The sequence below is a fragment of the Plasmodium yoelii genome (assembly GCF_900002385.2).
Source record: "Plasmodium yoelii strain 17X genome assembly, chromosome: 14".
NCBI lineage: Eukaryota > Apicomplexa > Aconoidasida > Haemosporida > Plasmodiidae > Plasmodium > Plasmodium yoelii.
Genome location: NC_036186.2, coordinates 519,298 through 535,102, shown reverse-complemented (window position 1 = coordinate 535,102; position 15,805 = coordinate 519,298). Strand labels below are relative to the sequence as shown.

General features: G+C 23.6%; 7 protein-coding genes across 7 annotated transcripts; 4 read left to right on the top strand and 3 right to left on the bottom strand.

Moving 5' to 3' along the window:
- Positions 1 to 13: 13 nt before the first annotated feature.
- Positions 14 to 1,293, bottom strand: PY17X_1411600 (ATP synthase F1 subunit gamma; the record flags this gene model as incomplete). The annotated part of the gene is made up of 3 exons (XM_725639.1): positions 14 to 67; positions 232 to 321; positions 487 to 1,293. 3 exons carry the CDS (start codon positions 1,291 to 1,293, stop codon positions 14 to 16), a joined length of 951 nt encoding a protein of 316 aa, XP_730732.1.
- A 1,009-nt stretch (positions 1,294 to 2,302) lies between these two features.
- PY17X_1411500 (alternative splicing regulator, putative) lies at positions 2,303 to 3,883 on the top strand (the record flags this gene model as incomplete). Its single annotated transcript, XM_725638.1, has 1 exon — positions 2,303 to 3,883. One exon carries the CDS (start codon positions 2,303 to 2,305, stop codon positions 3,881 to 3,883), a length of 1,581 nt encoding a protein of 526 aa, XP_730731.1.
- Positions 3,884 to 4,521: 638 nt separating this feature from the next.
- On the bottom strand, positions 4,522 to 5,976 carry PY17X_1411400 (uncharacterized protein; the record flags this gene model as incomplete). Its single annotated transcript, XM_725637.1, has 1 exon — positions 4,522 to 5,976. One exon carries the CDS (start codon positions 5,974 to 5,976, stop codon positions 4,522 to 4,524), a length of 1,455 nt encoding a protein of 484 aa, XP_730730.1.
- Positions 5,977 to 7,876: 1,900 nt separating this feature from the next.
- On the top strand, positions 7,877 to 8,420 carry PY17X_1411300 (protein ISD11, putative; the record flags this gene model as incomplete). The annotated part of the gene is made up of 2 exons (XM_022957444.1): positions 7,877 to 7,981; positions 8,262 to 8,420. 2 exons carry the CDS (start codon positions 7,877 to 7,879, stop codon positions 8,418 to 8,420), a joined length of 264 nt encoding a protein of 87 aa, XP_022812836.1.
- A 356-nt stretch (positions 8,421 to 8,776) lies between these two features.
- On the bottom strand, positions 8,777 to 9,679 carry PY17X_1411200 (mitochondrial ribosomal protein S15 precursor, putative; the record flags this gene model as incomplete). The annotated part of the gene is made up of 1 exon (XM_725636.1): positions 8,777 to 9,679. The coding sequence occupies one exon, from the start codon at positions 9,677 to 9,679 to the stop codon at positions 8,777 to 8,779; it is 903 nt and encodes a 300-aa protein (XP_730729.1).
- A 657-nt stretch (positions 9,680 to 10,336) lies between these two features.
- Positions 10,337 to 13,940, top strand: PY17X_1411100 (tetratricopeptide repeat protein, putative; the record flags this gene model as incomplete). Its single annotated transcript, XM_022957443.1, has 3 exons — positions 10,337 to 13,450; positions 13,567 to 13,685; positions 13,829 to 13,940. The coding sequence occupies 3 exons, from the start codon at positions 10,337 to 10,339 to the stop codon at positions 13,938 to 13,940; spliced, it is 3,345 nt and encodes a 1,114-aa protein (XP_022812835.1).
- Positions 13,941 to 15,219: 1,279 nt separating this feature from the next.
- Positions 15,220 to 15,684, top strand: PY17X_1411000 (RNA-binding protein, putative; the record flags this gene model as incomplete). The annotated part of the gene is made up of 1 exon (XM_725634.1): positions 15,220 to 15,684. The coding sequence occupies one exon, from the start codon at positions 15,220 to 15,222 to the stop codon at positions 15,682 to 15,684; it is 465 nt and encodes a 154-aa protein (XP_730727.1).
- Between the last annotated feature and the right edge of the window lie 121 nt (positions 15,685 to 15,805).

The following is a 15,805-nucleotide window of genomic DNA, read 5'->3' as shown; positions in this document are numbered from 1 at the left end:
TTTCTCTTCTAAATTATAAGGCATTGGCACCAGATATAATTTCAATGAGTTCTAGGGTGATTTTCGACTAACAATAAAAAAAAAGAAAGAAAAATAAGTATATATGAGTGAAAAGATATATGTAAATAGCATAAACAAAATTATATGTATTTTTTCTATCTTTCTGCAAGTCTATTACAATATGAAGGAGTGCAAATTTATTAAATGGGAAATGCACACATTCATATATACCTGTCTGGCTCTGTTATATCGTAGGGATAGAGCACCGAGCATATCCGTAGCACTCGATGATGCATTGTCCATTGCTGTCATTCTAGCAGACTACAAGTAGAAATAGTAAAAAATATAAAAATTATATGAATTTTTATATATAGCATTTCACATGGTGTATAATTTTTTTTCAATATAATTGTATATACAACCATTAATATTAGTTTGTATATATAAATATGTATTTGTCATTTTTTATAGCCTTGTTTATATTACCTGCTCAGAGGCGAGGTTTTCAATTATACAATTATATATTATGGATGTAAAATAAAACTCGTAAACATCCTTAAAAATATAATCGAGTTCAGGTTCAAATTCGAAAGTTGCTAACTCTTTTTTGTTAATTTTGTTTAATTGTTTTTGGGAAAAAATACTTAAAATTTTAGTATCAAATGAAATAGCAGATTTAAAATTGTTATATACGATAAGTAAATTCGTATGATTTTTTTTTAATATAGATTCAGCAATATATGAACAAGTCATAAAATTGATTGGTATCTTATTATATTCACTATAAACAGCTTCAAATTTATCACTATGTAATCTACTTAAAGCCGATTTGATTTTTTCGCCTATTCCATATATGGATATTTTATTTGGTGAAATGTTATTAACAAGTTCATTGTCTATTTGATCATTTTCTAAAATCTTTTTACATATTCTTGATATTGATGAATTTACACTACCACATAAACCTTTATCTGATGATATAGCTATTATAGCTAAATCTTCATTTTTTTTATGGATTTCCAATTGATTTAATCTATTAAATATATCAGCTAATGGAGTTGAAAAATATTTGCAATTTTCTAATCGTTTTTGATCTCCTTTAAATTTTGAAGCAGCAACCATCTTCATAGCTTTTGTTATTTTCTGGATCGACTTAATTGATTTCATACGAAGGGATAAAGACCTTAAATTGTCACTAGCAAAATTTCTTTTTCCAATTTCAGGAATCATGCTATTATAAGCGAAAATCTTCGCACGTATAGCCATTCTGCCTGTTTCCATCATCTTGTTCATAATTATGTTGTGCGTGTATGTGTAGCAGACTTACTGATTAGGTAAATTGTAAATTGGGGACGCAAAAGAAATCAAAAATACCAAGGATGGCTATGGTATACAAAAAAAGTTACAATTTATTCTTATGCATTAGCATAATGCATTTTCTTTTTTTTATTTTTTCTTTAAATAATAATTAGTGTAAAAATTAATAAAATATCGTTTCTTTCTTTTTCACGTGTTTAAGTTAATTCTTTGCGTTGAGTGTATAACACATGAAACAATAAAAATAAGTAAAAAAAAAACATAAAAAAAAAGAAAAAAAAAAAAAAGTTAAAAATATGTATGTTTATAATAAAATGTATAGTGTGCTGCGTAATATCATGATACTTGTTTGCATCCGCTATATTTCAGTGTTTATTACATCTTAAAAAAAAATTGTGCACAAATTATTTTATACTATTTGATTGATTTTTCTGGCTTTTAAACTTAATTTATTTTTGGGGAGGGAACATGAATCTGAAAAATAACATTTAATTTTTTAGTTATTTCTCTTTTTTTTTTTCATTTATATATTTTTTTTTTATTTACTATTTCTTCGATTGTTGAGCGCATTGCATAGAGTGGGGCTCAACAAATAATTAAAAATTTATGTATAAAAAAAATAATACTTACATGGATATGTTTTTTTGTATTGACAACATGATAATATAAATAAAAGTGGGGGAATATTATTAATTTTTTTTTAGCTATAATAAAGTTTGGGGTTTTCAATGCTTATTAAACCACGATTTTAATTATATTTGTCCTGAAATGAAAAGGTTATTCAAATAGCGATTTATAATACGTTCATGTATAAATATATTATGCAGATTTATTAGTTTATTTCCATAAGATTAGGTATTCTTGAAAAAAAAAAAACTAAATAAGCAATCCTATAATTTGTTTTTCCCATTTGTTATTTATACCACTTTTATTATACTATATTTATTTCATCATATTACTTTACCCAGGATAAAAAGAGAACAAAATGGTGGAGTCGTTAAATGTGTCAGCTACCGATGTAATTAGACTAATATTGCAATACTTGAAGGAAAACAATTTGATAAGATCATTTTATGTATTACAAGAAGAAAGCAATGTAAAATTAAATGCAACAAGCAATATTGATATTTTAATAAGGGATATTAATAAAGGGGATTGGAAAAATGTATTATTTAATATAAGTACTATAGACTTATCTGATGATACATTAATGCATATATATGAACAATTAATATGTGAATTAATTGAATATAAAGAAAAAGAATTAGCAGAAAGTATAATGAATGAATGTATAATATTTAAAAGGATGGAAAAAAAGTATTCATATAAATATAAAAAACTAGTAGAAATATTGAACAGTGCTAATAGTGGTAACAGTGTAGGGAAAAATATACTATATGATGGTATGACAAAAGATGAAAAAAGAAATAATTTATGTATGATGATAAATAATGAAATATCATCATGTGCACCATCAAGATTACTAGCTTTAATAGGTATGGCATTAAAATGGCAAAATGAACATAATATTATTAAAAATAAAAATGGTGAATTCGATATATTTAGAAATGTCGAAAAAAGTGAAATAAAAACTATTGATGTATATCCTGAAAAAATATTAAAAAGTATAAATTTTGGTAATGATTCAAATGTCGAATGTTGTATTTCTTCATACCAAAAGGATTATTTAATTACTGGAACATCAGATGGGTTTATAGAGATTTGGAATTGGTATACTGGAAAATTAAATATGGATTTAGAATATCAAAAAGAAAATAAAATTATGACACATGATAATGCAATTGTTAGTTTGTGTATAAGTAAAGACGATGAAATATTATTAAGTGGTGATTCTAATGGGGTTATTAAAATATGGAGGATAAAAACAGGTTCATGTTTAAGACAAATTAACGCACATACGAATGCAATTACATCTATGCAATTTAATACTGATCAAACACAAATATTAACATGTTCATATGATAATACAGTTAAAATACATGGATTAAAATCATTAAATTGTTTAAAAGAGTTTACAAATCACTCATCACTTGTTCATTCAGCTATTTATACATTAGATAATTCAAAAGTTATTTGTGGTACAGATGAAGGTAAAATTTTTATATATAATCACAAAAATTGTGAATGTATAAATTCCTTTTATGTATATTATAATATTAATGAAACTATTATATACCCAGCAGTTATTAATATTATACTAATAACCAAAACATTAGACGAATTAATTTTGGTATGTTCTAAATCACCTTATTGTTATATTATGAATCTAAAAGGAAAAATTATTAAGACATATACCAACATAACGGATAATGATATGGATAGTGAAAATTATGTTAATTTTGTTTATGCATGTTTTTCTCCAAATTATAAATATGTATATTGTTTAGGAGAAAATCAGTACTTATATTGTTTCGATTATATAACTACAAAATTAGAAACACAGATTAAATTACATGAAAAAGATGCAATAGGTATTATGCATAATCAGACACAAAACTTCATGGCCTCATGGGCTCTTGACGGATCTCTAAACATAATACAGTAATAATGAATTTTTTGAAAAAAAACGTAGAAGAATTGTAAGATTTCCAAAAGAAAATAAAATCGAAACGAGATATCATAAGAATATCAAAAAAAAAAAAAAAAAAAACTATATTTTTGAAAATGATAAATAGAAATTTATTCCTTTGGGATGTAATAGAGGCAAAAACGGCCGAATTGTAAAGATTAGTAATATGTTTTTTTTAAAGAGTAAAACGAAAAATCCATAATAATAGTATTTATTTATTTATTTATTTATTTATTTTCATATATGCAATAAAATTATTTTTTCTATTTTACAATTAAAAATTGCAAATATGTATATTCGCCTTATGCAATGAGGATATTTTACATACGATTTGTGCTAGCCCCAGTTTGTTGGAACTACACACGCACGTTCAATATAAATTTGTCCAATTAAGTGCATATATATATATGTGTGTGTTGGATAAATACACTTAATTTTTAACTCATTTTTGATGTTTTATTTTGTCCATTCATTTATTATTTATTTTAAAAAAAAATAATTCGTTGATACCTTTATATTTACTTGTTTATATTCACTTGTTTATATATACTTGGTTTTTTATTTAAACTGAAAAAACTTTCTATAAATTGTCTTCCGCCATGTGAATTAATAAATTAATTTTTATTTTTAATTTTGTCGTATCCATTCTCTGGCATATTTTTTAGTATGTCCTTGCTATACTTATCTAGAAGCTTAACTTTTTCTTGATTTATTAGATTTTCATAATATGATTGCTCTTGTATAATTTTTTGTTTTTCCTGTTCTTCTTGTATTCTTTCATTTTTAACTGCTTCTTTTTTTTCTTGGAAGGCATCATAAATCTCCTTTCTGTATTGTAATAACTTTTCTTTCCTTTTTTTATCAGTATATTGATCAATTCTGTCTAATTTTTTTTTCTCTTCCAAAATTTCGATTTTTCTTTGTTCATCCTCTTCTCTCTCATGCTGTCTTTTTTCTTCTTTTAATTTAACATCTTTTTCTAATTGCTTTAACATTTCGTTTTTGAGTTGTAATTTTTTTTCATTTTCTTGAATTTCTTTTTGTTTTTCTTTAAAATCGTGTTCATCAATATATAATTTATTTAATAATTCATCCATGTTTTCTTTCTCTTTATGTACTAGATATTCTTTATGTGCTAATTCGTTAACAACTTTTTGTTTTTCTAAACTTTTTTCTTCTTTTTTTTTATGGAAATTTTTCATTTGTTTTTCTCTTTCTTTAATATATTCATTGTTTTTTAATTCTTCATTTAATTCGTTTTTTTTTTCTAATTCTTTTTTTTTATTTTTTAATTCGATTTGTTCTTGAAATTCTTTTAACAATTTTTTCTGTTTTATTATGCCTTCTTCTTTTTTTTTCCTTTCCTCTTCTTGATAAGATTTCATAATATTATCCATATTACTTCTTTCTTTTAAATTTTTATAGTATTTTTCCTTCTTTTTCTTACTATTTTCATCAATTTGACATTGTAGTTCTTTTTTTGTTTCCATAATTTTTTCTTGATTTACTTGTTTTTTTCTTTCATCATCTTTTTCTTCTTTTTTTAAAATTTTTTCCATTTGTTCTCCTATCCTGATTTCTTCTTCTTCTTTTTCTTTTATTTTTAATATTTTTGCATCTTTTATTTGATTTTCTCTAATTTTTAATGTTGTAATTTCATCTAATTTTCCTTTTAATCTTTTATATCCCTCATCATTTTGTAAAGCATGTTGCAATGCTTTTTCTCTCAAAATTTTATCAGCAATTTCTTTTTCTTCTTTTTGCTTTTCATTTAATAATTGGCATTTTCTGGTTCGTTCCTCTTTGATTTTTTCACTATCAAAATCAACAGACATAGCATAATCATCTTCTCTTTTGGTACTGTATTCATTTGCTTCTACACACTTTTCTTTTATTATCTCTTCAGCATTTTTTTTATTTTGAGTGGCTTCATTTTTATCGATAGATATGCCTTGAATCCTACTAAAGTTGTCAAGTTTCATATCCGCTCTTATTCTTTCACGAGCATATTCATTTTGTTGCTCTCTCTGGATTCTTGCATTGATATTTTTTTCATTATATCGTTTCATTTAGGAATAGGTATATAGAAAACAATATATAAGTAGGTATATATGTAGATTAGGTATATGTGTATATGCGTGTGTGTAGTTACGTTCTTATGCGAATATTCACGATTTTAGCTATTTTAAACAAAATTTTTGTGTAGTTTAGTCGGACCTATTGACCCCTTGTCAATTTTATTTTCTTCAAAACATCGATAAGTATTTTACTCATATAATTTGATTTTTTTTTTTCTTATTAGAATAATTAAAAAAAATTTTGTAAAAATTAAGAAACTAAATTTTTTGCATAATTAATGAGTTAAATATGGTTTATTTTATTAATGATTAAAAGGGGGGAATGTATAAATTTTAGTGAAATAGAATAAAATTTTTAATCATCTATGCAAAGTTTTAAGGGAGAAAAAGAAATGAAAAAAAATAGCAAATAAATTGGAGATCTCTTAATAAAATAAATATATATATGCTTATGAATCAGGAAATTTGGTATGATGTCTGTCTTTTTTTTTGCAGAATATTCTCTACATTTTTATATAAGTAATTAGAATCGAAGGAATATAATATTTTATTGTGAAATAAATAAATAATATTAAAAGTAAAGAAAGACAATCTAGCATTTTAATTTTTCAAAATTTGAATACTGCACAATTATGCGTAATTGTGTGTATATATTAAGCGCATCGAATGGCTTAAAAATGAAGAAGCAGATTCTCGCTATTTATTATTAATAGAAGTATATTTATTTATCTTAACTTTAAAAGTTACAAAAGGAATACATGTCTTTTAGTTTTTCTTTTAAGAAAATATTTCGAAAAAAATTAGTAATATAGATTTTTCAAAAAACTAAATATATGCATTGGTTCCATATGCTTGAAACGACAATAACTCATATACAAATTTTTCTCATTATGTAAAGAGAAGAGAAATTAATGAATATAAATAAGTTTAAGAATATATATACGCATTATACTTGCACATGCTCGCGTATTAATGTGAATGCGTATATTTTTCTTTATTTTAATTGTTATACACCAAAAGTGGAATAAATAAGAAGTTTGGCGACGAATTAGCATAGTATGTTCATCTCGTTATTTTCAATCTATTTAAATACTAATTGAACGAAACGTCATCTTTATTTTCCTAACATTATTATTATTAGTTTTCACCGTTATTAAAATTTACCTTAATTATAGTTATTTTTTTAATGATATAAAAAGCGAAAGCATTTAGTAATTGTTCTTAAAGTTGTGATTATACATATGTGGTCATGTCTTAAATTTTATTATTGAAAAAACTGAAATATATATTACATAGGATTTATGTAGTTTTTTCCATATGATTGAAGTTATTTAAAAAAATTACAATAAAATAAAATTATTTTAGCAGAATTTATAATCTTTAATTTTTCCCTATATAAAGTTAGTATATATATATAAGATCATTTTTTATTGGGAACATTTTATTTTTAAATTTGCATTTATTCTTTTATTTTGGATGGTTAATATTATTGTCAAAAATAACTAAATTTAACTTGTTCACCAAGCCTGTTGGCTTTATCTCATTCCTCAAAAATAAAATAAATGAATAAATTAAAAAATAAATAAAAAACAAACAAAAAAAAAATATTTTTTCGGATTATTTCAGTCTCCATTTTTATTTTAAGCATATTAATGTAGCAATTTGCACATTGAAATTTTTAAAATAGGGGACATTCCTATACTTCCGTTTTTCTGCAAAATATGTAAAATTGTTTTACAAAATTTTTCTATATAAAACTGTTATACTTATTTGGAAAAAAGGGAAAGAAACAAATTGTTATATGAGGGAATTATTGCTAGTTAAAGCCTTTACAAAGATATCAACTTAATGAAAATTTAAAATATTTACCATAAATAATTTGTATTACATAATGAAAATGAACCAAGTAAAAAAAATAAAGCTTTTGTATCGTCAAATATTGAACGAAGCATCCAAATTTGAAAACATAAGCTATAACGTTTACTTTACTAATAAGGTTAAGGCAAAAAATATATAAATATATATAATATTCAATAAAATGATTATAATTCATTAAAAACCATATATGCATATTCGCCCATTTGAATGTATACTTATATGTGTTGCGTATGTAGACTTATGTATATAAACATGTATCATGGAAAACATTAAACAATACATCGCTTGCATTGAGAGAAACATTAAATGATTTCAAAAGTGAGGATGCTCCTCTTTACTTAGTATATATTTATTATAAGAAATTATAATTAATTAAAACACTTTTCTACTTTTTACAGGCTAAGGAAAGCTTCAGAGAATTTTTTAGTAATACAAATTATGATAGTGAACAATTAAAAGTTTTTGAAAATGAATATAATGATTATCTCAATATGCTAAAGAGACAGACGGTAATACACAACTTATATCACGTCGACAAACCATTGGTCTCAAAATAAAAAAAAAAAGTGAAAAGTTATTCAAAAAATAAAAATATTTGTATACTAGGGACTTTTATTTTTTCATTTTGTTTTTTTTATTGTTTTATTTATTCCGTTTTATGTATTTATTTTTGTTTAATGTTTTTATTTTATTTTTTAACTTTGTATGTAAATTTGACTACATACATATATAATTATTAAAAAAAAATTGTATGAATATGTAAATTAAATAGCTATTTTCCAAAACACTAAAAAAATGAAAAATATAAATCATAAATAATCATCATTAGAATGACGAAATAAAATTTATGACTAATTTAGATAAAATAGTTATAGTTGATCACAAAAAATAAAAAGGAGTGTACATATAGTTTTCAAAAAAGCATAGGAACAGGACAATGTCCCAATCCAGGGGCAGTTGGGTTATAAATAGTATAAACCCCTTTTTGATAACTTTCTTTTACTCCATATGGCCATGAATTAGAAATTTGGGGTTTATATTCTTTTGGTAATGCATAATCAGAAGGTGGTTGTTCTATTGGGTGCCTTGTATATCTTACTGTTTGGCCTTTCGAGTTTTTTAATGGCCTAGGCCTATATTTTCCTTTCCACAATTTTTGTCTGATCAAAAATTTACATCTATCACCATCAACAGCAGCGGCATTAATTGCTTTTGATCTGTCTCTGGAATCAGGAATGGCAAATAGAATGCATTTAATTTTTAATAAATTACAAGTATGTTTATATAATTCAAAATCGGTTTTATATAAATATTTCATTAATTTTTGCCGTCTAGCTAATAGTATAGACATGGTTTTTTTTTTTGGATGATCTTTACATCGTTGTATTAAATGTGCTCTTAAATTTAAGATTTTTTCAGTTAAACATCCAATTTGAACAGGTGCACTACCCGTATCAAACGGTCTTCTTTGTAATAATCTTCTTATGCTTAACTTTTTAAATTTATGTATTTGTTTATTGTTAGCACAATTTAAATGTAGCATATTTATTATATTTTCCTTCAGGTGTTTTATATCATCATATTGCCATAATCCAATATAACCATTTGGTATTTGATTTCGTTCAGCTAAAAAATCTCTTTCCGCTTTTAAATACCATTCAGTTTTTTGAGCATGTGTTTTTATTGCTGTTATACCAGTATATCTATGAGCTTTAACTCTTGACTCATACCTTTTGGTATTTTTCAAAAATCCCACTTCATTGTTTTTAAAATGTGAAAAATTAGTTCTACCGAATGTTTTGCGAACAAAATTCATGCTTTGTATTTTTCGGTTTATCTATACCCAGTTTTAAAAATAATTTTTTTAAATATAAATATATTAAAGCATATTGAATGTTGATGATAATATAATAATACTAAAAGTGATAATAGGAATAAATAAAGTGACAATACTTGTGAGTTCCTTTTTTGTTACCTTAATAATTATTTTCTTTTGGTTTCATTTAAAGGAAATAAAAAAAATATAAAATTATTTATAATAAATATACAGCTATTTAAAAAATAGTATCGTGTAAATGTATAAATAAATATATGTATAATTAATATTATAGGTATGTGAAATAATTTTATTTGGGGCGATGGTTATAAATAACGATATTAATTTTGAATTAAAATTTTTTTTTCGGAAAAGATAAAATATTTCTGAGAAAAAATATAAGTAAATGCTTATATAGAATTTGTTTCAGCAACATTATTAAAAAATGTTAAGCGATGCAAATGATAATTAAAAATATCATTTATTATATTTTTTAAAGAAAAATATATTTTTTGAAAGTGACTTCGATTTTGAAATACATCATAGCTACTTTTCATATACATACCATATATGTATATATGAATTTTATTATTATGTAGATTTGTCAAATATAAGAAAGTTTCAAAAAAGAATTACTAAAATATAATATTTGCATCAATGGATAATTTAAAAAAAGTGTTGTGGTCTATAGAAGAGTTGATTTATACGAATAATCAAGATGAAGATATTTACGAAAAAAAGGAAAAGGAAATTAAAGAGTATTTATTAAATTTGCATAAAAACAGTTTTGATAATGAAACAGAAAAATTGGAAGACAATGAAAAATGGCTAAGTGATAATTCTACAATATTAGAAGAGTTAGTTGTGGAAAATGGAAATTTTTTTAATCTTTTAAAATTAGTTAAAGAATGTAAATATGAAAAATGCATTACTAATCCATGGGTTAGTAGCATATTTAAGTTAATATTAGAAAAATTTAAAAATGAGAACTATTCAACAATTTACGAAATAAAAAAAGAAATATTTAATTTTATTTCTGCTGAAAAAGAGCAAGTACAGAAAAGGATAAAAAGAACAGAGGGATTAAAAAAAGGGGCTAATGATTTACCTATTTTTAGTTGCTTTGTTTTTTTTTACGAAATGAAAATTTTATTATGTTGTAATATTTTTTTAAATATGTTTGTTCAATGCAATTGGACTGGTCCATCTCTAATCATTAATAATGAAAAGATCAAAAATAATGAGAAATCTGAAGAAGATAAATATTTTAACGAATTTGTAGATAGCATAAAGATAAAGAATGACGATTTTTTAAATTCATGTTTAGAATTTTTATCACTTGAAGGGGAATATATATACGAATATTGCAACTTGATAAATGCATTTTGCTTATGTATCATATTTTTAGGGTTTCTAAACAATTTTAGTAAACATGATGATGAAAAAAATCCACATGGAAAAGAGTACAATAATTTAATGGCTTATTTAGAAAATACTGAAGATACAAAAATCGAAACACGAGAAGAGAAAAACAATGATGGGGAAAATAGTTTAGATTCACTAATTTTTGCAAGAAGTAAATATTTATGGAAAGCAAGAATTTATTTTATATGGCAGAGATTATTTTCATCTTCAAGTAGTAACTTTATGTATGTATTAAAAGTACATATAATTGATACACCTTTTAATATATTTAAAAACATGAACATATTACCGAATAATTTTGATTTAATAGAAAGAGATTTTGATTTATCTGAAACAGTAGATATATTTAGTTGTATAAGCGAAAATGCAGATGAAAATAAAAAATATTGTGATTTATTTTGTGAAAATTATATTTCTGAAAAATTTAAAATATATATATTATCAAATTATGCAGTTTATCTGTCTTTTTACAATTATACATATGCATATGATAAATTATTAGACATATTATCTGAAAGTAGTAAATTTTATTATACATTTACTGGTCGCATGGGTATAAAAAGAAAATACCAAAAAAACCCAGCTACTATTTTAGTGTTGAAAGTCAAATTGGGAGATGAAGAAGATAATACATCGACTGTTTTTAAAGAAGTAGAGCCTCTAAGTGAATATGATATATTAAGAAGTGATTATAAAATTATAGATAACAAGAGTGTGGATAAAGAAGAAAATAAAACTGATTTGGTTAAACAAATCACTACACAAACTAAAGATGAAGCAATTGAAAAGAGAGAGGACACAAATTGTATGGCTCTCGAAAATGATACACTAAATGGGATATGTAATAATGTAGATGAGAAAAATTTTAATACTTGTGATGAAAATAATTGTATAAAGAATAATGTCAATAATGAAGAAATAAATAATGATATCTCAGAAAACACACCAATAGAATCTAATGGAAAAAAAACTTGGAAATTGAAAGATTTCGATCCAGATACTGACATATTAGAAGAACCTTATTTTTTTGATTCGCAAAATAACTATTTTAAAATATTATCTTTTGACGAGCAAATAGCGTTAATTAATTACTGTTTTTCTATAATACGTTTTAATCCACATTATGACGAAATAAAATTTGAAAAACTAAATGCTATAATATCAAGATGCTTAAAAAGCTATGATGTCAATATTGAGAACGGGGAAAATGGTAAAAGGGGAGGAAATCATTTGTTGCAAATAAAATATCAGAACTATCTTTTACATTCGTGTATACTATGGTTCAAATGCAAATGTGAATCATTCAGATTAAAAACTGTCGACCGTTCTCAAGCTCAATTAAATGAGTTATTAAAAGAATATTGTAATGATGAACCCCTAAATAAAGAAAGACTAAAGTTTATTTATGATATATATTACCCTACTACTTGGGAAATGAAAAAGGAAGTAGGAAATATTATGACTAAAACAGGGTCTGTGGTTTCAGCTTTTAATATTTTTAAAGATTTAAAATTATGGGAAGAAGCTATTCAATGCTTAATAGAAGCAGATCGAAAAGTTGAAGCAAAAGAATTATTAGATACATTACTTGAAAAAAAAAAAAGTCCACCCTTAGTATGTTTATACGGTTTAGTAAATAGGGAAAATTGCCTTAAATATTTTATAAAGGCATGGGATTTATCAAATTATAAATATTCTAAAGCAGCTCGCCTTATAGGGAAACATTATTACAACAAAGAGATGTATTCGGAATGTTGTGATTATTTAGAAAAAGCATTAGAAATATCTCCGTTATTACCAGAGATATGGTTTATATTGGGGTGCGCATATATGAAAATAGATAAATTTGATCAAGCTATAAAGGCTTTTACACGCATGATAAGTATGACTAATGAGAATACAGCTATGGCGTATGGTAATTTAGCATATTTATATATGAAAAATAATGTTTATAAAGCAGCAAAAATATGTATAAATCAAGCAGTAAAAATTAATAATAATGAATGGAAATATTGGGATACTTATCTTAAATTATCTATTGTACAAAATGATGTAGATAGTTTCTGTTTGGCATTAACTACATTATGCCAATTAAATCAAGTCAAACAAATACAACCTTGGGTATTTGATTATATATCTGATCTTATTGTAAATGACAAACAAACCATAATACCAAATAAAACCGGTTTGAGCTATCTCGACAAAATTATTAAAACTATGAATGTTATATCTGCACACATTTCAGAATATGATTCATTCTGGAACGCCTATTCCTTTTTCCTTTTTGTAAAGGGCGAATTTGAAGATTCGTTTGAGGCAAAGATAAAGGAAATACGATCAATAGAGGTAATTCCTTCATTTAATATGTTACTGTAGTTTACTTATTTTTGTTATCCATCTTATTTGTTTTATTTATTATTTTATTTATTTAATATGTTTATTTTATTTTTCTACATTTGTAGAGTATGATACAGAGGTGTAATGTTATAAACAAAATTGAAGTATTAGTTTCAAAACAAGTGAGTGCCGTCAAATTTATATATCACTTGATGAAAACTCACTATACCGAAGACAATAAGGGGTATGTGCTAATATACACACATATAAAATTATGGAATCTGTTTATGCATCATTTTGTTAATATAAGTTCATTATTTATCTAATTTTCTTTATTATCGATATTTTTATTATGTTATATAATTTTTATTTTCTTGCTTATTTCAGAATATTTATGTATCAACTCAAGAATATTATCGAGTCAATTTTAAGAAAGGAAAAATATATGAACCACAAAGACATAAGTGAATTATCTGAAATTATGGAAGTTTTAAAATGACCATTTTTAAGAATGCTATTTTTTTGTTAAAAATTTATTTTATTACTAAAAATTTGAGGCCAATACTAATTACACACAAATATGTGTACATATATATATAAATAGAACAATACGACATTTGTATTTTTATAATGCTATTAGACAACATATTATAATATTTTGCATAAATTATTTAACTTTTTAATTATAGTTAAAATTTTCATGATAATACGTATACTTCATATATATATATATTTGTTACGTTTATATTTTTATTGAATAATATATTGTTTCAGCCATTTTTATATATTTTAAATATTATATTTTTTTATTTGTTTCCTATTTAATAGGCTTTATAACTATAGTTAAAAATGAAAGGATTTTAATTATTAAAAAAAAATTAATTACAATTTGAGTAATATATAATAAATTAATATGTAGCTTTTTTTTTCGGAAAACATTTAGCTATTTGTGTGTGGTGTAAAATGTATAGGCCATTATTAATAGTGTGCATTTTTTGGCTATTATAATTAAAATAATAGTGCACACAATATTAAAATAACAGTTACTATTTAAGTATAAAAGTTTAAATACAAATTTTACAGATTTTTAAATTTTGCCTTGTTTTTACAACATCATTTCCCTTTATATCACAAATGGAATTCTTCAAATATAGAGGTTTTATATTAAAAAAGTTGTAAAAAAAAACAAAAATTTAATAACAGTTATTTTTATGAGTGTGCATATATGTTCTTAAAAAAAAAAGTGGTTTTAAAAACTTAAAATAGCTATTATTTTATGCCAATGAAATTATTTTTATGACATGTACATAAAAAAAGTAAATTGTTACAGCTAAAATGTGCCATCATTTAGCTAAATTTCCAACAAAACATTTATATTATATATTTTTTTTATTAAAATCCAAATTATATATTTTAATAACAATATATGTTATTTTTATTATTTATTTTTAAATGTTTTTTCTCTCACAACACAATTCTAATATTTTAAAATTAATTTGTATTATATGTTATAAATAAATATATACACATAATTTAATAAAAATTTGTTCACATTTTGGAAAATAAATATATATGTAAAATATTTAATGTGTCTTTTAATGGAAAACAATCATAAACTTTAACAATTATTGTAAATTCGTAAAATTAATTCTATAATTTGAATAAATTGTATTATTAGTAAAATTAATTCAAATTGTTCGTTTTTTTGTTATTTACCTATTTAGTTATTGTTCAACTTTTCCATTATTAATTATATTCATTTAATTAAAATATAAAAAATGGCAATTACAAACTTGTGCGGAATGCCAGAAACCCAAAACCCTTCCACAATGAAAACATTTCTCACAAAAACACAACATGATATCACATTAACATCAGCTGATACAAGAGTGTTTATAAAAAACATAAAAACAGGTGTTACAATGAATCAATTTAAAAAATCCCTAGAGAAATATGGTGCTTTACAAGTTTACTTTTATGAACCAAAAGAAAATGATCAAGGATGGGCATGGGTTGGATTTGAAAACAAAGAAGCCGCAGAAAAGGCAATTGAAGACGCCGAAAAGGCTTTGGAGAACAAAGAATCCTCAGAAAATAACGAAATTAATTCAAATTTAGATAAAAATGAAGATAATGATAACGGATCAGGTAGTTTTTATGTTGAAGAAAATGACGAATCCGTAGAAAACCAAGAAAATGAAATTAATGAAGATGAAAATGATAACGATGAAGAAGATGATTAAATATATTACATTAAAAAAATATATACTTAATTAAAATATATTATAACTGGTTCTAATTCATAGCATTTATATTGTGCAATTTAAATATAAAGATGGTTAATTAAAATAAAGTTTTGATATT